At 42.2% G+C, this 26,233-nt stretch overlaps 2 protein-coding genes and 1 pseudogene across 2 annotated transcripts; 1 reads left to right on the top strand and 2 right to left on the bottom strand.

Annotated features, from left to right (window-relative positions):
* Window positions 1-551: 551 nt before the first annotated feature.
* On the top strand, window positions 552-3,485 carry LOC116050249 (annotated as a pseudogene).
* A 2,602-nt stretch (window positions 3,486-6,087) lies between these two features.
* Window positions 6,088-7,460, bottom strand: LOC116060088 (trace amine-associated receptor 13c-like). Its single transcript, XM_031317271.1, has 2 exons — window positions 7,288-7,460; window positions 6,088-6,904 (listed from the first exon to the last, which is right to left on the bottom strand). The coding sequence occupies exons 1-2, from the start codon at window positions 7,458-7,460 to the stop codon at window positions 6,088-6,090; spliced, it is 990 nt and encodes a 329-aa protein (XP_031173131.1).
* An 11,862-nt stretch (window positions 7,461-19,322) lies between these two features.
* On the bottom strand, window positions 19,323-20,677 carry LOC116052247 (trace amine-associated receptor 13c-like). The gene is made up of 2 exons (XM_031306497.2): window positions 20,505-20,677; window positions 19,323-20,151 (listed from the first exon to the last, which is right to left on the bottom strand). Exons 1-2 carry the CDS (start codon window positions 20,675-20,677, stop codon window positions 19,335-19,337), a joined length of 990 nt encoding a protein of 329 aa, XP_031162357.1. The 3' UTR covers window positions 19,323-19,334.
* Between the last annotated feature and the right edge of the window lie 5,556 nt (window positions 20,678-26,233).

The following is a 26,233-nucleotide window of genomic DNA, read 5'->3' on the forward strand; positions in this document are numbered from 1 at the left end:
ATATATGTATATATGGTGACAACCAAGAATGGCACGGAAAGACGGCACCTGGGACAGTATGGGTTAGCACCCCAGCCTGTGTCTTTCACGGGAAAGAACCCAAAACAAGCTACGGAAAGCCCTACAGGAAGATACCCCCAGGAGATCCTGGGAGGGGTGGAGGATGAGATCTCCAATCGGACGGATCAAAGGTTAACAACCCATGCAAATGGACAGACGACGAATGTGACATGCATTTGCGAAAGCTGTGCAAGAATTATCGTGGCCTTAAAATCCATCAGGCCAGAATGAAATGCCTGGAGCGGGAGAGTGAGGTGCAACGCACAGGTTTCGAACCTGGTGAAAGGCAGGAGGAGCCTGGCTAGGAGGCAACCCACAGAGCCCAGTCCCTCCACGTACCCGAGCCTCCCAATCCCAGCAGAGTAATTCCGCAGCAACGGACTAAATGGCCCCCAGCCAGCAAATGGAGTGAGTGGCTGCAGTTCGACGAGGATGTGTCCAATATCATCCAAGCCACAGCCAAAGGAGATGCTGACAGCCGACTCCAAACGATGGCTACCATCATCTTCAGCTATGCCTCAGAAAGATTTGGTCAGGTAGAGAAGGAAAAAATCAAGCCCACCTCCTACACCATGAACTGCAGGGCTACCAGGATACATCACCTGCGTCAGGAGATTCGCACCCTCAAAAAACAGTACAAGAAAGCTACTGCTGAGGAGAGGCAACCAATAGCAGAGCTGCAAAACATCCTGCGGAAGAAGCTGATGATCATCCGCAGAGCAGAGTGGCACCGGAGACGGGGAAGAGAGCGAGTCAGGAAGCGAGCGGCCTTCATCGCCAATCCCTTCGGCTTCACAAAACAACTGCTTGGGGACAAGCGCAGTGGTCGGCTTGAGTGCTCAAAAGAGGAAGTGAATCGCTTCCTCCAGGATACAGTGAGCGATTCAATGAGAGAGCAAGAGTTGGAGCCCAACAAAGCCCTCATCAGCCCTGCTCCCCCAACAACAGAGTTCAACCTGAGGGAGCCAAGTTTGAGGGATGTTGAGGAGATCATCAAGGCAGCTCGCTCAGGATCTACTCCAGGCCCCAGTGGAGTACCTTATTTGGTCTACAAGCGCTGCCCAGAGCTTCTCCGGCACCTGTGGAAGATCTTGAAGGTGATTTGGCGAAGAGGAAGAGTTGCTGACCAGTGGAGATGGGCGGAGGGAGTGTGGATCCCCAAAGAGGAGAACTCAAAAAACATCAACCAGTTTCGAACTATTTCACTATTGAGTGTTGAAGGGAAGGTGTTTTTCAGCATCGTGTCACGAAGACTGACAGAGTTTCTCCTCAAGAACAACTACATCGACCCCTCAGTGCAGAAGGGGGGGATTCCTGGAGCTCCCGGCTGCTTGGAACACACTGGTGTAGTTACACAGCTCATCAGAGAGGCCCATGAGAACAGAGATGACTTAGTTGTCTTGTGGTTGATCCTGGCCAACGCCTATGGGTCCATACCGCACAAACTGGTCGAGCTCGCTCTACACCTCCATCATGTTCCCAGTAAGATCAAGGACCTGATCCTGGATTACTACAATAATTTCAGGATGCGGGTCAATTCTGGGTCAGGAACATCAGACTGGCATCGCATTGGGAAAGGAATAATAACAGGCTGTACCATCTCTGTTATTCTTTTTGCTCTTGCCATGAACATGGTGGTCAAGTCAGCCGAGGTGGAATGCAGAGGGCCCTTAACAAAGTCAGGCGTACGACAGCCCCCTATAAGAGCCTATATGGATGACCTTACCATCACAACAACATCAGTCCCAGGGAGCAGGTGGATCCTACAAGGACTTGAGAGACTCATCACCTGGGCAAGGATGAGTTTTAAGCCCTCCAAGTCAAGATCCATGGCGCTGAAGAGGGGGAAAGTGATTGACAAGTTCCGTTTTTCCATCTCAGGAACTGTCATTCCAACCATCACGGAGCAACCTGTCAAGGGTTTGACTCCTCACTCTTTGACTCCAGCCTGAAAGACTCTGTCGCCATCCAGAAATCCAATAAAGAACTTGGGGCTTGGCTCACCAAGGTTGACAAGTCCGGTCTGCCTGGTAGATTTAAAGCCTGGATCTACCAGCATTCCATCCTGCCCCGAGTCCTGTGGCCCCTGCTGGTCTATGCAGTCCCAATGACAACAGTTGAGTCCCTAGAAAGGAAGATCAGTGGCTTTCTTCGGAAGTGGCTGGGCCTTCCACACAGTCTTACCAGTGCTGCACTGTATGGGACAAGTAACATCCTGCAGCTGCCCTTCAGCGGCCTCACTGAAGAATTCATGGTGGTACACACCAGAGAAGTCCTACAGTACAGGGACTCCAGGGACTGTAAGGTGTCATCAGCCGGCATTGAGGTGAGGACGGGAAGGAAATGGAAGGCTGGGAAAGCAGTGGAGATGGCAGAGTCACGCCTCAGACAAAAGGCATTGGTGGGCACCGTGGCGACAGGCAGAGGGGATTTGGGCTATTTCCCAAAGATGCTGGTCAGCCAGGCTCGTGGCAAAGAAAGACACCATCTACTCCAGGATGAGATTCGAGCAGGCGTAGAGGAAGAGCGAGTGAGCAGGGCTGTGGGACTCCGGCAGTAGGGGGCGTGGACAAGGTGGGAGAGTACACTGCTGCGTAGGATCACCTGGGCAAACATCTTACAGGCAGATTTCCATCGGGTCCGTTTCCTGGTACAAGCTGTCTACAATGTCCTGCCAAGTCCAGCTAACCTCCATGTCTGGGGGAAGAGCGAGACCCCTTCCTGCCTTTTTTGCTCTGGAAGAGGCTCTTTAAAACATCTCCTCAGCAGTTGCCTGAAGGCTCTGGCTGATGGTCGCTATCGTTGGTGCCACGACCAGGTGCTTAAGGCAATTGCTGAGAGTTTAGCCTCAGCCATCAACACCAGCAAACACAATCATGCTCCAAAGAAGGCAGTCCCCTTCATCAAAGCTGGAGAGAAACCCTGGGTACGCTCACAATTAACAACAGGCCTCCTCCACAAAGCCTCTGACTGGCTGCTGCAGGTCAACCTGGAAAAACAGCTGAGGTTCCCTCAGCATATTGCAACAACAAGACTCCGTCCAGACATGATGGTTACCTCCGAGGCTTCAAAACATCTGATCATGCTGGAACTTACGGTGCCCTGGGAAGAGCGTATTGAGGAAGCCAATGAGAGGAAACGCGCTAAGTACCAGGAACTGGTGGAGGAGTGCAGGGAGAGAGGCTGGAAAACCTTCTATGAGCCTATAGAAGTCAGCTGCAGAGGCTTTGCAGTACGTTCACTTTGCAAAGTCCTCAGTCGTTTGGGCGAGACAGGGGCGGCCAATAAGAGGGCCATTCAATCTGAAGCTGCAGAGAAGGCCACAAGGTGGCTTTGGATTAAGAGGGCTGATCCGTGGACTGCTACTGGGACGCAAGTCGGGGCTTGATCAACCCCGGCTGGGTCACCTGGGCGAGGGTGTATGATGCTGCGAGACCCGAAACACCCAATGATCCCAAGATACATCACTGAGGATGCGTCCCAGTGCATCCATGAGATGTTTCTTGCATACATATATCTATATATATATATAAGTAAATATATATATATATATATATATATATATATATATATATATATATATATATATATATATATATATATATATATATACATATATATATATATATATATATAAGTTTTATTGAGTCAACCCAGGCTGACTCAATAAAATATAGCCAAATAGCTAAAGGAGTCATCACCTGGACAATAGTTCACTGAGATCAGTGTTTACCTTTGGACCTGAAGCTTGCAAGTTCAAATGGTCATAATGTTTCATCTTATACATAATCAGCCATTGTTCTTTGGAAACCTTCCCTGCATTTAGATGTTTCAGAGCATCAACACACCTGTCTGAAATGATCAGCTCATTAGTTTGTGTCCTAGGTTAACATGCCACTGTGTACTCTGGCATTATGCTCATGTGGGGATTGGAGACACAACACCAAAGATATTTTAATTGAGAAGATTTAAATAATTAACAGTTCGTATGGTTCTGATTATAGACCATGTATGCTGTTTTCTTCACCTCTTTTAGCTTGATTTGTTCAAGTGAGCTACAAAACAGGCCAGCCTGTTCAATATTGATGTTACGCTTTCATCTTGATCTTTAGTTTTCATAGTGGATTTTGGAGTGTCAGTTTGATCCATTCACACTTCTTAAAGATTATGTCATCATTATGTCTGATGCTACTATTGTGCTCTCACCCTTGTGGTGTATGTTACATGTACCCACATACATCTTATCTCAATTTTGCTAAATGGACTACATTTTTGGTCCTTTTGATGATGTGCAAAAAAACATTGTATCCATGGTAACTGTTTTTTCAGTGAAAACCCCATTGAAGTGTCTTGCTCTTTCACTTACTTTTGGGTGTTCTATATTTCTCAGCTCTGGGATGAGTGCGGTTGACCACATTTTACATACCTTACATACCTGAGGAAATTACCAATAAATCCCTTAATGATAATTAGGGGCCGAGCAGTGAAGTTGCGTGGACCCTATTGTTTTTGCCTGTATTATTAGGGGCCGAGTAGCGAAGCTTTTTTTGATTTTGGCCACAGACACAATGTCACTGATCACTTTGTACTGTGGATTCTTCAAGACAACTGATAAGTTCCAAAAATGGGAACATTTGTATATTTTAGGAACACCTGTGTTTTTAGTGACACCTGTGACACCTGTCTATAGCCTCATTTGATTTGATTTGATTTGATTTGATTTTGCATTACTAAAAATAATGCAAAATGATTATCTGAAAATAACAGATATAGTGTCTCTTGCATCACATATACTATGAACAAGTATCTAAGTGGTCTTAAAGAGTATTCTATTTTTCTGTCTTGGACTTGACAAAGGTTGACTTGACTACACCACTATTCACCTCGTCATCTCAACTGCTTTACTTCATTTCTATCCTGCAAAATACAAGTCAACAGCTCCATCTTCTGGCAAGTCAGCAGAGCATTTCTTGAACAACTCTGGCAGTTTAAGTGTGCAGATAATGTAGCACTACACTGAACAATAATTGTTGCATGACACAGGCTGCTATACTAAGGGTGTTTTAGCAGGCATCTGTCATCCAAGTGGACCAAAAAGTAGACCAACAAAAAACAGACTCAGGCTTTAACACCTGCCTCATTTAGTTTGGTTGAATCACACTAGGGTTGGTTTCCCCCCTTGGTGCAGTTTGTTTGGGCAGGTTTGAATGCAGCAATCCCACTCAGACGACCAGGAGTATGAAGGCTAATAAAACACATAACACCACAACTCCCGTTCTGTTTTTGTTCTGGAGTTTTCAACATGTCATTATTGTCTCGTCTTTTCACATCAGTGTGAAAAATCGAAAAAGACACAATATTACGTAGTGAATATGTCTGTTTATTATCATATGTGACTTCACAACTAATCACTATGCTATGTAAAATTAAATAAATGACAATAATTCTGATAATTTTTCTAAAAAAACTGAATTAAAATTTCAACCCATTACACTTTAACATTTACACATTAACTTAACAAGTGATGTTTTTCTATACTTGACGGGAAAGTATGTCTGTTCAAGGGCATCTTTTCTACGTCAAACAGGAGCCCAGCAGGCCTGTACTTTCTGTTTGCAACTAAATGGAGAAAAATTACTTGGATGATGCTTTCACCAAACATAGAGACATAAATTTAAAACTTTAGTAGCTCTTTTTTGTGTTGGGTTGAAATGTTTCCTATCACAAAGAAAAAAAGGTTCCCTAGGAAAAAAAACAAATGTGTCATATATGTGTGAATTTAATGGGTGTTTTATAGGAACAGTATATGGTGCTTATGACTTTTTCTTTAAATGCAGCAGCATCACAGAGGAAAACATACACAACAAGATAAAGCGGAAGGACAGGCCTTTCATTTGTTGATCATACACAATTTAGACTTAAAGACATGAAAGCATGTGTTCACTTTCTGTATTTGATAATTCACTCACTGAACAGCAGGAACATATTCAATCATTTATCCTTAGACTAAGTCTGATCTCAGTCTCTCTACAACATGTTGGTCTCAGAGGAGCCAGGCTGCAGTATCTGAAGAGTTCCAATGTATATCACTGCTTTTCTAAACCAGGGGTAAAAAAAGGCATAGATGACAGGGTTTAGACAAGCATTGCAACAGTACACAAAGAGAACATAGGATGCAGGTGAAGCATTAACAAAGCTGTCACCTGCAAGAGAGACAGAGTAATATGGGCAGAAACACATGAGGAACACGACTACAAGAACACCAAGAGTCCTGGCTGCTTTCAGCTCTGATTTTTTTGCCTTTGGAGTCACTGAATGCTGGAGTGTGACAGCTGTAATGTGAGAGCGCATGGCACGAGCCTGAGACACAGCCACAGCAAATACTCTCAGATACAGAGCTATGATGACAGTAACTGGAACAATAAAGCTCAAAACAAGATCTATTACTCCTGTGAAATAATCAATGACCAACACACATGCTCCGTGGCAAGAATTATACCTCCCCGGTTGATTCAGGTCATCCTTCAGAAAGAGAAAGCTGTAGGAAACAGAATAGAGCCAACACAGACAAACACATAATTTAACTCTGTTGACAGTGATTCTGGTGGTGTAATGCAGAGGGTCACAAATAGCCACGTAACGGTCAACTGATATGAGCACCATGTCACCTATTGAGGATATGGGAATGATGACTGTAACATACGTATACAGAGTACACACAAGGTCACCAAAATACCAGCAGGATGTTTTTCGGAGGCTTTCTCCCGGCATCAGCACGAGGCCCACTAGAAGGTCTGAGACAGCCAGAGAGAGGAGGAGGATGTTGGTGGGTGTGTGGAGCTGCCTGGAGGGAAAGAGAAAAGCACCATTAAACCAACAAGTCCTCATATCTAAATGACACATTTTATGTTAGTTCTTTCTGAAACAATCAAAACAATCATTCCAAAAATACTCTTACTTTATATACAAGTTTATATCTATTATATCTATTTATTTATTTATCTGATCTTTTATAAAAACAGGCCTTATTCTGAGCAGTCAGTTTGATTATCACAGTATGAGAAGAGCTGGTGTTACATTATAATAACATCTTAAATGGCTCACTCAAGCATCCCTCTAAGACATGACATTAAGACATCAAGCCAGCATGAACAATACCAGGACACTGAAACTGACACATAGTGTTCATATATCTAAAACTTCAATTGTTGAGACAATCATCTTTGCCTGAAGTGGGAGACTGAGATGATGACGAGCAGGTTGAGAGCTACAGTGAGCAGAGAGATGGAGTAGAGAAAAATGTGATTGAGCATCACTTCAAACCAAGGAGGTGTCAGCTTCCTGCAGGAGGTGTTGAAGAGTTCTGGAAAGCAGAGCTCTGCTCCATCCTGTGTCTCCATCATCAGTGGGAGGAGAGATGCTGCAGCTCTCTGCCTCGAGCTCTGTCATACAACTGATTTATCTCTTTCTACTGCTGTCCCCACCCTTTTCTCCCTCTCAGTCTCTGTTGGATACTGATGTCCTTCCTCTTTTCCTCTACACATCACAACATCATTTTCTAAACTTTCTCTCTGTTCTTCTACAAATCTTTCAATAATAATTTCACTTCTCAATCCTCTGGTTTTCTGCCTTACTGTCAATCTTCTGTGACCCCCCATGCCAGAGCTTGACCCAGCTGAACACATGCAACAGCCTGAAGCAGGTATAAGCACATTTATCTTTAGAAAGTTGGGCGAGAAGTCAAATAATTTAGTTAATTTCAAGCTTACTGAAAGTCTTCAAACCCTTCCTAGTTATAGCCCTATATTGTGTCTTTTAGGCCCCACGTTTGGCAACCAGAGGTTCTTTCGCCATACAGTAATATACAAAGATACAAACAATCAAAATTTCCCCAATGAAACCAATCCAATCCTGCACCCTGGAGATCCCAGATCGCAGTTTTGGGTGACAAATCATGAAATTTAAGAGGCGGGGTTAATTTGCAACTAGAATTGAGTGAGCTTCTCTTACGTTTAAGGACACACAACCCACGTTACGTTATTTTTAATCTATTGATACGTGTTCATGGGGACGTTTTTCTCGTTTTTTACGTGATGGCCAGCACGAAATACCGTACGGGCAAAGGACGCTTCACACGCCGGGAGACGGCCGAAAAGGACGCCTCATACACGCCGGGAGACGCGACAATAACCAGATGGCAGAGGTTGGGTTTAGGAAAAACACTACGGGGAAAGGGCGCCTCACACGCCGGGAGACAGCCTCCCTACGCAGATTTTCGGCTTTTTATACTACTCCCTACCATTTTCATGCGGTGACCACGAAATATGCTTCCCATTGAAATACATTACTTCACATTTTCGTGCTGGCCACCACGTAAAAAACGAGTAAAACATCCCCGTGAACACGTATCAATAGATTAAAAATAATGTGACATTTACACAAACTGCTGTGAGACCGGGCTGGGACACAACAGACTACACTCTCCTTTCCATTTTTAAGAGGAACCGGGTGTGTAATCTGATGCAAAGCATTCTCATAAATGCAATTGGTATGGCATTTACCGTAAATATGGTTGCCGCTGACTGGTAACCGCCAACCAGTCACGTGACAGTTGAGCTGAGTTGGGATGCTTATCATGCCGTCCCCCGTGCTGCACTGGGACACTCTGACCACATCATGGTTCACCTGATCCCCGCCTACAGGCAGGAACCTAAGCTTTGCAAACCTGTAGTGAGGACATCAAGGAAGTGGACCAGTGTAGCTGTGGAGGATCTCCAGACGTGCTTGGACTCTACTGACTGAGATGTGTTCAGGACTGCTACCAACAGTCTGGATGAGTACACAGAGGTTATGATGTCATACATCAGCTTCTGTGAGGACTGCTGTGTTCCATCATGCACCAGGGTGAGTGTCATTCAATCAATCATTTCAACAATGATAAACCCTGGTTCTCAGCCAAACTCAGAAGGCTAAGGTTGGATAAGGCAGAGGCGTTCAGGAGTGGGGACAAAGACACACTTAAAGAAGCAAAGTACAAGTTTAGCAAGGCGGTGAAAGAGGCTAAACAACGGTACTCTGAGAAACTCCAAAACCAGTTCTCAGCGAACGACTCTGCTTCTGTCTGGAGAGGGCTCAAACAGATCACCAGCTTCAAGCCCAAAGTCTCCCACTCCACCAACGACCGACGCCTAGCCAACGACCTTAACGAGTTCTACTGTCAGTCTGGTAACCATCCCCCTCAACACCTCCCAACAAAGGGTTTTCCCTGATACCATCCCTCGCGACACCTCCCAACAGCTCCAGCCACAGTGCATCACCTGTTCAGGAGACAGAACCCCAGGAAAGCTGCTGGACCGGATGCTGTCTCCCCATCCAGCTTGAAGCACTGCGCTGACCAGCTGTCTCAAGTGTTCACAGACATTTTCAACACCTCACTGGAGACATGCCACGTGCCAGCCTGCTTCAAGTCCTCAACAATCATCCCTGTTCCCAATGAGCCAAGGACCACAGGACTTAATGACTTCAGACCCGTCGCCCTGACCACTGTGGTTATGAAGTCCTTTGAGCGCCTTGTGCTTTCTCACCTCAAAGACATCACTGACCCCCTCCTGGACCCCCTGCAGTTTGCCTACAGAGCCCATAGGTCTGTAGACGATGCAGTCAACCTGGCCCTCCACTACATCCTCCGGCACCTGAACTCTGCAGGAACCTACGCCAGGATCCTGTTTGTGGACTTCAGCTCTGCCTTTAACACCATCATCTCCCAGCTTGGTGTGCCTGACTCCACCTGCAGGTGGATCACTGACTTCCTTTCTGACAGGAAGCAGCATGTGAAGCTGGGGAAAAACATCTCCGACTCACAGACCATCAGCACCGGATCCCCTCAGGGCTGTATTCTTTCTTCTCTGCTCTTCTCCCTGTACACCAACAGCTGCACTTCTACACAGCCATCATTGAGTCCATCCTCACATCCTTCATCTCCATCTGGTATGCTTCTAGCACTGCCAAGGACAAGGGCAGACTGCAGCGTGTCATTCGGTCAGCTGAGACGGTGATTGGCTGCAATCTGCCGCCGCTCCAAGACCTTTACGCAACCAGGACTCTGAAGCATGCTGGAAAGATAGTGGCTGACCCCTCCCACCCCGGCAACAAACTCTTTGAGACACTCCCCTCTGGCAGAAGGCTGAGGTCCATCAGGACAACCACCCTGACTCTCTCCACACCCCACCTCTGACTCTACATGCCACTGTACTTAATCTGCTCTTTTAATCTTAGTTCTTACTCTGATTTTTAATACATTCTGTGTGTGTATATATATATATATATATGTATACTTATATTGTTTGTTCTGTTTAAACTGTTTATTTAACTTATTTTAGAGATTGTGTGACATGCTCCTACAACACCAAAACAAATTTGTGTTTTCTCCTTAACTTCTTACGGGACATGAAATCTGCTCTCCGGCTAGAAAGTCCTGTGTTTTGGGACTCAAACATCCACACTGACCTCCTCCCTACGTGGATCTTCCCGGTCTGATAATGCATCAGTCTTTGTAGTGTTGACAGGAATATAACGTGATAAATGTATGAATTACCGTGCTTTACTTTTCGTAGCTATATGTACGAATGGTTGATGAGAACGGCCTGTCTAGTTTGGACTTGCAAGGCCATCTCAGTGTCTCTACGGCTGCCTCAGTAGTTTTTATTCTGTTCCATCAGCCCCCACTTCCCCCAGGCCCGTGCAGTTCTAAGGAACTTTCCAGACAGTGGAAGTTGTATGAAAGCTCTGCTCCAGAACCTGGCTCTCTTGAGCCTGTTCCAGTCGCTTATGAATCTTAAAACCTTTGCTCCCAGACCTTCAGTGCTTCCGTGGGCCCTCTATCACTTCTCTGGAGTCAAGCAGGTTAACGGCTAGTCCCCTGCTTGATTTCCTGCCAACTTATAACTATTGTGTTAACAGTCAGCAAGCCTCGGGCCTTCCCACCTATCATATATCCTCTCCATTGCAGTCTGATTGAATTTGGCTGGTGCAGTCTTGTTGTTTAGCACTAAAAATAACACCACTGGATGTTAACCACCCACCCTGCAGGACCAAAAGATGCAGAAGTAGAACCAATAGGATAATAAAGGGTCCAACAAGTCTTCCAAACCATATGACAATATATATTTTTTTTATTCCTACCCTCTAATATGACCCTTAGGAGGATTATATGAATTAACGCCCTATTGTTGGCAAGAAATTACGCCCCACTACTTTTATTTTCAAACAGGACACGGTCCCCGGTCTCATGGCTGAAAGTCCTGTGTTTGTATGACCCCCCCACCACCCCAACCTGCTTTCTTACATGGAATATGGCGCTCTTATACTTTGTGTCCTCATTTAATGCTTTGTTCAATTGCTATGGTCCCTTCCGTACATTTTGCTGTACTCCAGCAGCACATAACCCCTAACGCTCTTATTAACCTGCTAAATCCTCCACTTTATTCACCAGCTGGTCTCTAACTGTCGATTTGCTGCTGAGCTACACCAAACTATTTGGTACAGTGGGTTTTAGAGTCCTGAAATGGACTCTGATGTGAGGCATATTGGTGGTGGTAGAGTGTGGTCCCCATGAAGCGCTTTGAGTGTCTATGATAAAGCGCTATATAAATATATGCAGTTATTATTATTATTGTAAGAGCTGTGAGAGTGAACAAAAACAGTAAGAGAGCTGTGAGGAGTTGCACAGTTGGGAAATAATTCTAAGGGGATTTGTGACTGGCAGCAACCCCTCTCACATTACACATGCTAATTGAATCCCTTTTTATGTTAAAAAATTCTAAAGAATTCCACTTGATTAAATTATTGTATTGTAAGACACAAAATCAACTGAAAAACATCACTGTTCAGTAATGATTACATCATATGTTGATGGGTTCATGCTGATGCTTGTTTGTCTTCACACCTCTGATTGCAGTGACACCTCATTGGTCGAGATGTCATCATCTGACTAACCCATGCAGGTGTGAAGAAACTTCCTGTCCAGAGGGGTTCAGCACACCGCCTTTAGGAGCCACTAATGGGCTGCAAAACATTGTTCACAGAGAGACAAATTAAATCTCACGGGACCTGACTGTTTGTGTGTCTGTCGATGCCCACTATACACAACAAAGTAAATGGTCATTTAGCCCATCAAACTCTGATCTATTGGGAGATGAGTTTGGCACCTCAGTTTTAGCTCTGCTCATTAAGACACCATACTGTAACAGTCATACAAACTCTGCCTAATTGAACTTTCTGAAGACTACATTGTTTTAATGCAGTTTTTCTTTTTAGAACTGGCCATTGAGCCAATGTTTTGCCTGATAAAGATAAAAAACAGGAAGTGCACAAGCATTGTTCTTGAACTTGTTAAGAATAAGCATTTAAGTGCTGTCAAGTTATTAACAATTTACTGCTGTCGTAAATCAGCCACTCACGAACCTGGCCATTGTTTCCAACTGTCCACATGGTACTAATATTTCTTTTTTTTTTTTAACTTTTCTCTAAATCATCCTTCCTCTTCTTGGCTGCTTCTTTCAGTCGGCCTTTTCACCCCAGTAATGTACCTGGTCATTAAGACACCATATTGTAGCATTCACATGCACTTTGCCTCTTTAAACTGGCTGAAGACTACATTGTTTTAATGAAGTTTTTCCTTTTAATACCATATAGTTGTAAGCAGGGCCTGAAGTTATCTTTTTTGGCCACACAGTCTTTTTACCAGCCAATGTTTGCTTCAAAGGAAGTACTATCATTGTTCTTGAACTTGTTAAGAATACACATTTAAGAGCTGTCAAGTTATTATTTCCAAAAAATATTTGAGTAGAGTGAGCAAATTGGGATATAGCAGAATAATGAAACTAATGTTAATTTTACTTTAAAATTACAATACTTAATTGTTGTTTGTACATAAAATTAACAAGTTATGATACATCACTTTTTGTGTTTAATAAACATATAAATACACATTAAGCAACCTGATCATTCTATGTTAATATAACATAGAATTATATGTTAAGAAAACACTAATTATTTTGGTTGCATGACTAAAAAAATTATGTTAAACTGACATGAATTTCCTTTCAGATAACACTCATGTGACATTTATTTTATGTTTAGTGTACTCAAAACTTTAATGTTACCATACTGTGCTAAATTAAAAGTTTTGAGTGCAAGCCGTTTCCAAAAAAGTTTTAGGTTGAGTTAGCGAATTCGGATTTACAGTGCATGTATTTATAATTTTACACGTCTTCCTGCTTAAAAACCCTTTCTGCACACGTGTCCATAGCTTAATTTGGCTTAGGGACCGTTCGGTATGTATGGAATGGACCACCGGAGGAAAATAGGGGAGGGTCATGTCTCTTTATTCTTTGTTGAGGGGATGGTCACCCAACATTTTTTAGTCTAGGAGGGGTTCACCCAACTTTTGTATTCATGAAAAAAGCAACATTTCAAAGTGGCTTGTTTGGTGCATATTTTTTCATGTAGCTCTTAGTCTCGGCCCTCCTTCGCTACCAGATGGGTCTGACCCATGAGTTCGCTTGGGGGCAGAGGGAACACTGCATCTATGGGAATTTAACATAGGGGTGTATTTACCAGAGGTGTGGACTCGAGTCATGTGACTTGGACTCGAGTCAGACTCGAGTCATGAATTTGATGACTTCAGACTCGACTCGACAAAATGTATAAAGACTTGCAACTCGACTTGGACTTTAACATCAATGACTCGTGACTTCACTTGGACTTGCGCCTTTTGACTCGAGAAGACTTGCTAATTCCCATGAAAACTGGGGAAGAAAATGTTCACACGGCCGCGCCGCTCTCAGTATATCTGCATCTGTGAAAAAAATGTGCACCACCTGAATGCATGCAGAGAGCACGCACGCTGCCTGCACGACATCCAATCACTGTAGTCCCACATTGTTTTGATTCGACAGCATCTAAGCAGGCACATTGCAAGACAACCAATGAAGCACGAGCAACAACGAGCCAGTTGGCAAAATGATACCGAAGATAGGTTCTTTTGGTTATAAAAATTATGAGGTAGTCGACAAAAAAAGAGTTGCAATTTGCAAAACATGCGGGTCGAAGATAACAGACGGAGCTGCCACAACGTCCAACTTTGTTCGACACCTGAAGTTGCACAAAGAAAGGTAAGTTTTGAACGAATGCTAAGCACCTTATCGGATGTACCGTAACTTACTAGCTAGCTGCTGCATATTTACTGTCTCAACGAGACAGTAAACGCACGTCTCCCTTGCTGGTTCATGCTTACAAAAATAGGGATTTTTGAACCCTGATTATATGAGGTACATGAGTGTAGCACACTCAGATGGAAAACCTTGCCAACATCATGTCAATGTCCGTTTTAAAGTAAAGTTACCATAACACAGTCACAGCAGATCCACCATTAGCCTTCCCTTTTCATATCAGGGGTTGTATTCGCTATAACTACCGCCTCGCTATACATTATCCCGCTTATTACATGGCTACCTACCAAATAAATCATTACTTTGACACAAAATATTGATTTAAAAAGGAGTTTATTGATTTAAAAACAAACTGCGTCCATAGCAACGCTGTTTTTCATGGCAACGGTCTGTTATCAAGGAATAACAGACCGCATTCTACATTGGAATTCAACCAAGCCATGTAATAAAATAAAATAATAACGATTATAGTAGTAATGTTTAGGGATGCAATAGATTATTATAGTGCAGTTCTTAACTAATGGGAATATTGTTTAGCTTATTTTTGGTTTAATTTGGTTTACTTTAGTTATTAAATTTATTCAATTATTTTGTTTTGCTATACTTTTCATGCCAAGTTGCCATGGCCCCCCTAGCACCCCCTCGCGGCACCCAGGGGTCCCCGTCCCCACTTTGAAAACCACTGCTATAAAGCATATGACTTCAGTTTCTTGAGAGAAAGGGCTTTCTTATGACTTTTGAAGCAGTGAAAATATTCTTAATATTGCATACACTGAAACTGAAATGTATTATCGTATACTGTAGTGTACAATAGACAATGAATATTAACACAACAACATGAGTAAAGAGTAGTTTCAAATACAACATGTGTGGCTATAAGGGATTTTCTGACATCTGTTTCATATTCTTCTCTGTTACAGGTATGAAGAATACCAGATGAACAAAAGCATCGTAGATGAGTCACAACAGCCTTCAATCTCACAATTCCTGGACACTCGTGTAGGGCGTTACAGCATGAGCCACCCACAGCAGAAGGCCATCTCCAATTCGATACTGTCTGACTTGATTATTGATTGCAATTTTCCTCTGTCTATTGTGGAAAATAAGAGCTTTCGTCACTTTCTGGCTGTGCTGGACAGCAAGTATACCCCAGTCTGTCGCCGAACGATGACCACAAAAACAGAGAGCCTTGCTGAGGAGAGACGTTCAAAGTTAAAAACTCAATTGAGCAACACTGACCATGTTTCAGTCACTGTGGACATTTGGTCTGATCGAAAGATGAGGGGATTCCTTGGTGTCACTGTGCACTGGATGGAGAGAGATGCAGAGAGGGTACAGCTAAAGACTAATCTCCTGGCCTGCAACCGCTTTAAAGGCTCTCACACAGCGGAGCGCATCTGTGACCAATTTGAGGCAATATGTGTTGAATACAACATCAAAGCTAAATTGGACTATATCATTAGTGACAATGCTGCTAACATGCGCAAGGCATTTACGGTCTGCTTCCCCAGCGAACAGGAGGATGATGATGATGCTGGAGATAATCTTGATGATCCTGAGCTATGGCATGACTTAACCCTAGAAGACCAGCAAACTGTCGATGCTGCTATGGCAAAGAAACAGCGCCTGCAGTGTTTTGCACACACATTGCAGCTGGTTGTGGGAGACGGTTTGAAAGAAACAAAAGCGGCATGTCCTTCTCTCTCCAAGTTATCAAAACTTAGCTCCCTGCTCCACACAAGCACAACGTTTAAAGACATCTTCGATGGTGAATTTGGGGAGCACAGAGGCATCCCTGCTGCAGTGAGCACGAGGTGGAATTCCACACTGCGGCAGGTGAAAGCAGTCCTTCATTGTGATCAACAAAAGCTCTACGCAGTTCTTGAGAAGGCCGGGCATAAAGAACTGTCATTCACACCACGAGAGTGGAATCTGCTGAAGGAGTTGGTGGACATCTTGAAACCGTTCGGAGAAGCAACTGATTTGACACAGGGGGAGAAAGTCATTACAATCAGTGCAGTTGTTCCATCCGTCTTGTCCCTCAATCACCATCTTGAGAAGCTGAAGCCTCAAGTTCGTTTCCTGAGCGGCCTGGTCAGAGGTCTGCAGGCATCCCTGAAAAAAAGATTTCTTGGGATCTTCGTTAATGTGAAAATGGCCCAGTCTCAAGAAGGGATCACTGCCCCCTTTTCAGACACAGTCTACCTGAAAGCAGCTGCCTTGGATCCAGCCTTTTGTCTGCTGTGGATTGAGCCCCATGTGCTGGTCAACCGTGACATCAAGGCAGAGGTGGCACAACGAGTTAAAGGTAAATATTATTGACTTGCAATGCAACTTAAATGCAATGTAAAATAATTTGATCTTAATCTGATCTAGGATCTAATGTGATATTAATCTGACTTTAACAATAATAACAATTTTCAGTCTTGCACAGTATCATCAACATCAGTAATGGTAATAAGGGCTCTTTTGTTTCTGCTGTTGTGACGTTTTTTTTTAGAATTGATCCTGCAAGATGCTGCAGAGATGGAGCAACCTGTGCCTGTGCCTGCTGAAGAAGAACTAGAGGACATGGAAGGAGAAGGGCTGTTTGCCGCATACCATAAGAGGCAGAAAAGGGATGTTGGGACCCCACCAGCAGTACAGCTAAGTCACTACATTGACATGGCAGAAGGACAGAATGCCCTTTTGTTCTGGGCACTGAACAGTAAGACTCTTCCTTCACTCTTTCAAGTAGCCATCCGAGTCTTGGCAGTGCCTGCTTCTAGTGCTCCAGTGGAGCGAGTTTTCAGCCATGGTGGCATCATTCTGCGTCCCCATCGTGCACAAATGACTGACAGACTTTTGGCCAATTTGATCTTTTGCAAATGCAATGCAGTATAGGGGCCTCCCTCCACCTGTCCACAGCACGCATGCGCACACACACTCACTCTCTGCTCATCACCTGTCCACACAGCTCGCTCGCTCACTCACTCACTCACACACACACACACACACACACACACACAAGTCTCTATGGAGTCATTCCAATTATATTATCAGGTTGGTCCAGTTTTTCAGAAGTGATAATTTTGAGGAGTGAGGATTTTATTGATGACATGTTTAAAAAAGTTCAGGCTAAAAGGACCCATGTCTATTTGAAAGTTAAACTGTTTTGCAATATGAGGTCAATACAATACAGGACTGAAGTTGCTGTGCATTGTTCTAGTGCAATATGCTGTTGAAATACAAGCATTTTTTGTGAAAATTTAAATTTTCTGTTTTTTACTGTATTTGATTAATGTCATTGTATAAAAAGAGGTTTAAATAAATACAAATCTTACAGACATACATGATTTGTATAAATTTTATTTCTGTGGTAAGAGGACTTGAAATGACTCAAAACTAAAATGGTAGGACTTTGGACTCGACTTGAGACTTGTTGGCTTTGACTTGTGACTCGACTCGGGACTTGCCTCATCTTTGACTCGACTTGACTCGGGACTCGAGGGCAAAGACTTGAGACTTACTTGTGACTTGCATAACAATGACTTTGTCCCACCTCTGGTATTTACTAAATATATATGTTAAAATAATGCTAAATGATTATATTAAAATAAAAGATATAGTGTCTCTTGCATCACATACATTATGAACAAGTATCTAAGTGGTCTTGAAGAGGATTCTATTTTTCTGTCTCTCATTTGGACTCGGTCTTGACTAGTGCTGGTCTCGGACTTGACAAAGGTTGACTTGACTACAGCACTATTCACCTTGTCATCTCCACTGCTTTACTTCAATTCTATCCTGCAAAATACAAATCAACAGCTCCATCTTCTGGCAAGTCAGCAGAGCATTTCTTGAACAACTCTGGCAGTTTAAGTGTGCAGATAATGTAGCTCTACACTGAACAATAATTGTTGCATGGCACAGGCTGCTATACTAAGGGTGTTTTAGCAGGCATCTGTCATCCAAGTGGACCGAAAAGTGGACCAAAAGACTCAGGCTTTAACACCTGCCTCATTAGTTTGGTTGAATCACACTAGGGTTGGTTTTCCCCATTGGTGCGGTTGGTTTGGGCAGGTTTGAATACAACAATCCCACTCAGATGTCCAGGAGTATGAAGGCTAATAAAACACCTAGTTCTGCTTTTGTTCTGGAGTTTTCAACATGTCATTATTGTCTCTTGTCATTTCACATCAATGTGAAAAATCGATAAAAAGACACAATATTACATTGTGAATATTTCTGTTTATTATCATATGTCACTTTACAACAAATCACTATGATATGTAAAATTAAATAAATTTCAATAATTCTGATAATTTTCTAATAAAATTGATTAATTGATCAGATGAACTGTAGATAATCCTGTCTTTTCAAATAATCTATTTTTTTTACTTACCGCAACAGGACTTCATCTTATATATAGGGATCAAATATGAATTACACTAAACTGAAATGATTAAAACAACTTTGTAAAGGGAACATGATCTTTTTGTAGTCACAGTTTTATGTGAAACACAATTACTGTTCACAGCTGATGTTTTTCTATACTTGATAGGAAAGTGTGGCTGTTCAGAGACGTCTTTTCGCTGTGAAACAGGAGCCCAGCACAGACAATGGACTCAAATTACTTGGATGATGCTTTCACCAAACATAGAGACATAAATACAAAGCTTTAGTAGCTCTTTTGTTGTGTTGGGTTGAAATATTTCCTATCACAAAGAAAAAAAGATTCCCTAGGAAAAAAAAAGACAAAAGTGTCATACATGTGTGAATTTAAAGCTTGCATTAAACTAGGTGATTACCTAAAAACAGTATATGGTGCTTATGACTCTTTCTTTAAATGCAGCAGCATCAGAGAGACAAAATATACAACAAGATAAAGCTGAAGCACAGGCCTTTCATTTGTTCATACACACATATCATACACAATTTGGACGTTAAGACAGGAAAGCAAATCTTCACTTTCTGTATTTGATGACTCACTCACTGAACGACAGGAACATATTCATTCATTAAATCCTTAGACCAAGTCTGATCTCAGTCCCTCCACAGCCTCTACAGCATGTTGGTCTCACAGGAGCCAGGCTGCAGTATCTGAAGAGTAACAATGAGTTTAACTGATTTTCTAAACCAGGGGTAAAGGAAAGCATAGATTACAGGGTTTAGACAAGAGTTACAATACAACACAAAGAGACCATAGGATGCAGATGAAGCATTGACAAAGCTGTCACCTGCAAGAGAGACAGAGTAATATGGGCAGAAACATAGTAGGAACACAACTACAAGAACACCAAGACTCCTGGCTGCTTTCAGCTCTGATTTTTTTGCCTTTGGAGTCACTGAATGCTGGAGTGTGACAGCTGTAATGTGAGAGCGCATGGCATGAGCCTGAGACACAGCCACGGCAAATACTCTCAGATACAGAGCTATGATGACAGTAAAAGGAACAATAAAGCTCAAAAAAACATCTACAGATCCTAAAACATAGTCAACGACCAACACACATTCTCCGTAGCAGGACTTATACCTCCCCAGTTGAGTCAGGTTGTCCTTCACAAAGAGAAAGCTGTAGGAAACAGAATAGAGCCAACACAGACAAACACAGAATTTAACTCTGTTGACAGTGATTCTGGTAATGTAATGCAGAGGGTCACAAATAGCAACGTAACGGTCAACTGATATAAGCACCATGTCACCTATTGAGGATACGGGAATGATGTTTGAAAGATAATTATAAAGAAAACACACAAAGTCACCAAGAAACCAGCAGGATGTTCTTCGGAGGATTTCTCCCGGCATCACCACGAGGCCCACTAGAAGGTCTGAGACAGCCAGAGAGAGGAGGAGGATGTTGGTGGGTGTGTGGAGCTGCCTGGAGGGAGAGAGAAAAGCAGCATTAGACCAACAAGTCATCATACCTAAATGACAAACAAACATTTTATGTTAGTTCTTTCTGAAACAATCGACACAATTATTCTAAAAACAATCTGATTTTTTTCTGATCTGTCATAGAAACAGGCCTTACTCTGAGCAGTCAGTAAGATTATCACAGTATGAAAATAACAGGTGTTACATTACAAATAACATCATAAATGGCTCACTCAAGCATCCCTCTAAGACATGACATTGAGACATCAAGCCAGCATGAACAATACCAGGACCCTGAAACTGACACATAGTGTTCATATATCCTAAAACTTCAATTGTTGAGACAATAATCTTTGCCTGAAGTGGGAGACTGAGATGATGACGAGCAGGTTGAGAGCTACAGTGAGCAGAGAGATGGAGTAGAGAAAAATGTGAATGAGCATCACTTCAAACCAAGGAGGTGTCAGCTTCCTGCAGGAGGAGTTGAAGAGTTGTGGAAAGCAGAGCTCTGCTCCGTCCTGTGTCTCCATCATCAGTGGGAGGACGAGAGAGACCTCAGCTCTCTGCTTCGAACTCTGTTGTACAACTGATTTATCTCTTTCTACCCTTGTCTCCACCCCTCCCTTTCTCCCTCTCAGTCTCTGTTGTTCCTTTTTTCCTCTACACATTCCAGAGCTTGACCCAGCTGAACACATGCAACAGCCTGGAGCAGGTATAAGCACATTTATCTTTAGAAAGTTGGGTGAGAAGTCAGATAATTTAGTTTGTTTCAAGCTTACTGAACCCTTGAGTCTTCAAACCCTTCCTAGTTATAGCCCTATGCTTTGTCTTTTAGGCCCCACATTCAGGCCCGTATTAAGACAATGTGGTGCCCCTGGGCACTATACCTCAAAGCCCCCCCCCTCCCCCATCCACCACCCCCTTTACCCGTGCTGTCCTCTTGGCCAAAAAAATCAGATGTAATCAAGAGGATTTCTCAAATGTAATTTACTAACTTGTACAACTACATAAATGTAGGCATATGAGCAGTGAGCACTATATTCAAATGTCTCAATTCAAAATGTCGAATTCAAAAAGCGGTAGCACTGCATATTACGGTACGGTAATAAGATGGTAATAGTGGGGTAACAATGTGATAATAAAGAGGTAATATATAGGTAATAACATGTAATTACCAAAGTAATAACTGGGTAATACATCACAGTAATAAGATGTAATACTGGAGTAATAAGGTGATAAGAAGGTAACATGTAATAACATGCAATTACCAATGTAATAAGTAGGAAAGGGTTCGATAATAACCATATGTATATCTGGGTAATGGCAATATAGTTCTATTAATATTGTAATAACATGATAATAATGCGGTAATATATGTTGATGTTTTCACAGTATTATAGGCTACTATCAGCGCAATACCTTCCAAATTAGATAAAACTTCTTGGAGTTTAAAATTGGTAATTACCATATTATAATGCTGAAATTCATCCACCCTTCATGTTCCAAACATTTCACTTTTGTTTCAAGGTAATACTTTACAAATGATATGTTTAATCTTTTGACTTCTTACCTGGAAACACATCTGGTAGTTTCTGAGTAATAACCATGAATCAGTGCCGCAAAATGCAAAACTGCCTGTTTCTATTGTATTACATGGTAATATTAGAATAACAGAGGTGTAGAGATTACCTGGAAATGCTTTTGGTAGTTTCTGTGTAACAACCATGAATCAGTACCGCAAAATGCAAAACTGCCTGTTTCTATTGTATCACATGGTAATATTAGAATAACAGAGGTGCAGAGATTACCTGGAAACTACCAGAAGCATTTCAAGGTAATCTCTGCACCTCTGTTATTCTAATATTACATGTAATACAACAGAAACAGGCAGTTTTGCAATTTGCAGCAATGATTCATGGTTGTTACACAGAAACTACCAAAAGCATTTCCAGGTAATCTCTGACACCTCTGTTATTCTAATATTACCATGTAATACAATAGAAACAGGCAGTTTTGCATTTTGCGGCACTGATTCATGGTTATTACTCAGAAACTACCAGATGTGTTTCCAGGTAAGAAGTCAAAAGATTAAACATATCATTTGTAAAGTATTACCTTGAAACAAAAGTGAAATGTTTGGAACATGAAGGGTGGATGAATTTCAGCATTATAATATGGTAATTATTAATTTTAAACTCCAAGACGTTTTATCTAATTTGGAAGGTATTGCGCTGATAGTAGCCTATAATACTGTGAAACATCAACATTACCGCATTATTATCATGTTATTACAATATTAATAGAACTATATTGCCATTACCCAGATATACATATGGTTATTATCGAACCCTTTCCTACTTATTACATTGGTAATTGCATGTTATTACATGTTACCTTCTTATCACCTTATTACCCCAGTATTACATCTTATTACTGTGATGTATTACCCAGTTATTACTTTGGTAATTACATGTTATTACCTATATATTTCCTCTTTATTATCACATTGTTACCCACTATTACCATCTTATTACCGTACCGTAATATGCAGTGCTACCCAAAAAGCACAGCACTCAATTCAAAATGTCAAAATCAATACACATCAGTACATCAGCCCAGCAGACAAGCCAAAAAAACTAACAAAAAACAAAGCATTTTCATTATGCAAAGAGAAACCAACACTTGCTTTCCCCCTGCCAAAATATCAGACATAATCAAGGGGATTTCTCAAATGTAATTTACTAACTTATCCAACTACATACATGTAGGCATATGAGCAGTGAGCACTATATTCAAATGTCTCAATTCAAAATGTCTATCAATTTAAAAAGCCAAAATCAATACTATATATTGCAGCATTGTGGGTCAGTCAAATATGTATTTTTCCGACTTTATTTCATGGGCCCTGAAAGCAACTCCGCTGATTGGTCAAAAACTTTCAACAGCATCATGGGAAAGCTAAAACTGCTTTAGCATGACAGCTAACGACAATAAAAGGACCGAAAATGAATAAGATATGGACAAAAGACAATCAATAGATCTAAGAATATGGATTTATTGCACAAAGTCCTCTGAAAGAAATACAAGTTATAGAAGAGAAAAAAGAAGTGCAGACTGTGGACCGGTCTTTTACACTTCTCTGCATACTGAATAAACTCATTAAACACACCCGCTGTGCTGTGTGCTCGAAAAACACAAGAAGGGTTGGGCGCAACCAAGTCTCACCCAGAGGTGGGGGGTTTGAGTAAAAAATGTTTTTCTTTGCTTGCCAATTACATTGAATCAGGAATGCCAACTAGTTATCATTTTTTATAACAGTTCATATTTTACATTAATCATTATGATAACATGTTTCGGAGGGTTAAACTGGCCACTTTTGATTATGGTTAACCCCCCCATTCCCCAAATGATACATTTGCACGTACTTGTGGACCAGCTCATCTCTGACAGATTGGGGAGGGGAGTGATAGTGGTCATGTAATATTGATTTATTTATGATGTATTATTATTATTACTATTATTATTATTATTATTATTATTGTGAAATTAGTGTTCATAAACGAGTAATGTATGGTCTTTCAACAATTTCAAGTGAATAATATAACAATTTACGGAAAATATTGTTAAAGCTTGTGTCATGTGGTGCCCCCCCACTGGTTGTAAATGGTTGGTGCCCCTGGGCACTGGCCCAAGTGCCCTTATGGATAATCCGGGCATGCCCACATTTGGCAACCAGAGGTTCTTTCGCCATACAGTAATATACAAAGACACAAACAATCAGAATTTCCCCAATGAAAGGGAAAATCCTGCACCCTGGAGATCCCAGATCGCAGTTTTGGGTGACAAAACACGAAATTTAAGAGGTTTTAAGAGTTAATTTGCAAATAGAAACGAGTAAGCTTCTCTTACGTTTGAAGACACAACAGATTACACTCTCCCTTCTATTTTTAAGAGGAACCGGGTGTGTAATCTGATGCAAAGCATTCTAAATGAATGCAATTAGTATGGCCATTACCGTTAATATGGTGGCCGCCGACTGCTAACCGCCAACCAGTCACGTGACAGCTGAGCTGAGTTGGGAACCGGTCACTGTGAGTTTTCGGTGGTGACAGCAGCCGTTGCAGTTGCGTATATATGATAACAGGTGACCATCATTAGGAGACAGCAGTTAAGTTTAGACACCAAAATGACTAGGTAAGACTTTAAAAAAAGATTGTAGTTTGGGTTAAACAGTGGTCCCCTTAGGTAGTACTCCCGGGACACAAAAACATATTTCCTGCTTGAAAGTCCTGTGTTTTCTCCTTAACTTCTTACAGGACATGAACTCTGTTCTCTGGCTAGAAAGCCCTGTGTTTTGGGACTCAAACATCCACACTGACCTCCTCCCTACATGGATCTTCCCGGTCTTATACTGCATCAGCCTATGTGGTGCTGACAGGAATATAACATGTGATAAACATATGAATTACCATGCTTTCCTTTTCGTAGCTATATGCACGAATGGTTGATGAGAATGGCCTGTCTAGTTTGAACTTGCTGGGCCATCTCAGTGTCTGGACGGCTGCCTCAGTAGTTTTTATTCTGTTCCATCAGCCCCTCACTTACCCCAGGCCCGTGCAGTTCTAAGGAACTTCCCAGACATGCCAGTGCTTCCTGAGTGCCAGAGTTTGGCCAAGAAGTGTCATTGTTTAAGTGGAAGTTGTAAAAAATCTCTGCTCCAGAACCTGGCTCTCCTGAGTCTGTTCCAGTCTCCTCTGAATCTTCCAACCTCTGCTCCCAGACCCCCAGAGCTTTGTGGGCCCTCTATCACTTCTCTGGAGTCAAGCAGGTTATGGGCTAGCCCTCTGCTTGATTCTCTGTCGACTTATAACTATTCGGCTCTAACCCAACAGTCAGCAGGCCTCGGTCCTTCCCACCTCCCTTCTGTCCCTGAGCAAGGTAGTCCGCTGATAGTCTTTCCCTGGGCCGAGTTGCCTTTTCTTATTGTTCTTGATCTCCAACCCTGTGGCTAATAAGCTAAACTCTCCTATCCTTACGATCACCTGTGCTCAGACCATCCGCCCATGCCTGATTTCTCCTGCTCTACCACTCTTCAGTGCCCAGACCATCCGCCTGTGATATCCTGCTGGGAGAGGGGCAACATAAAACTGGGAAAGTTGAAAAATGCTCAAAAAACTCCTGTTTGGAACATTCCACAGGTGTACAGGTTAATTGAAAACAGGCGAGTGTCATGATTGAGTATTAAAGGAGCATCCCAACATGGCTCAGTCGTTCACAAGCAAGAATAGGGCACCACTTTGTGAGAAATTGTGTGAGCAAATAGTCCAACAGTTTAAGAATGTTTCTCAACGTACAATTGCAAGGATTTTAGGGATTTCATCATCTACAGTCCATAATATAATTAAAAGACCCAGAGAATATTGAATGCCTGTGACCTTCGATCCCTCAGACAGCATTGTATGGGGGTGTGTTAGTGCCCATGACAAGGGTAACTTGCACATCTGTGAAGGCACCATTATTGCTGAAAGGTACATACAGGTTTTGGAGCAAGGAACATATGCTGCCATCCGAGCAACGTCTTTTTTAGGGACGTCCCTGCTTATTTCAGCAAACGTGTTACAACAGCATGGCTTCGTAGTAAAAGAAAGCAGGTACTAGACTGGCCTGTCTGCAGTCCAGACCTGTCTCCCAATGAAATTGTGTGGTGCATTATGAGGGGCAAAATACGACAACATAGACCCTGGACTGTTGAGCAACCCAAGTTGTAGATCAATCAAGAATGGGGAAAAATTGCACATTCAAAGCTTAAACAATTAGTGTCCTAAGTTTCCAAATGCTTATTGAGTGTTGTTAAAAGGAAAGGTGATGCAACACAGTGGTAAACAAGCCCCTGTCCCAGTTTTTTAGGAACGCAGGCATCAAATTCAAAATTAGTGAATATTTGCAAAAAAACAAAGTTTATCAGTTTGAACATTAAATAGCATGTGTTTGTTGTGTATTCAATTGACAGTAGGATGAAAAAGATTTGCAAATCATTGTATTCTTTTTTTAACTACGTTTAACACAACGTCCAACTTCATTGGAAT

This window comes from Sander lucioperca, chromosome 8 (genome assembly GCF_008315115.2).
Source record: "Sander lucioperca isolate FBNREF2018 chromosome 8, SLUC_FBN_1.2, whole genome shotgun sequence".
Taxonomy (NCBI): domain Eukaryota; kingdom Metazoa; phylum Chordata; class Actinopteri; order Perciformes; family Percidae; genus Sander; species Sander lucioperca.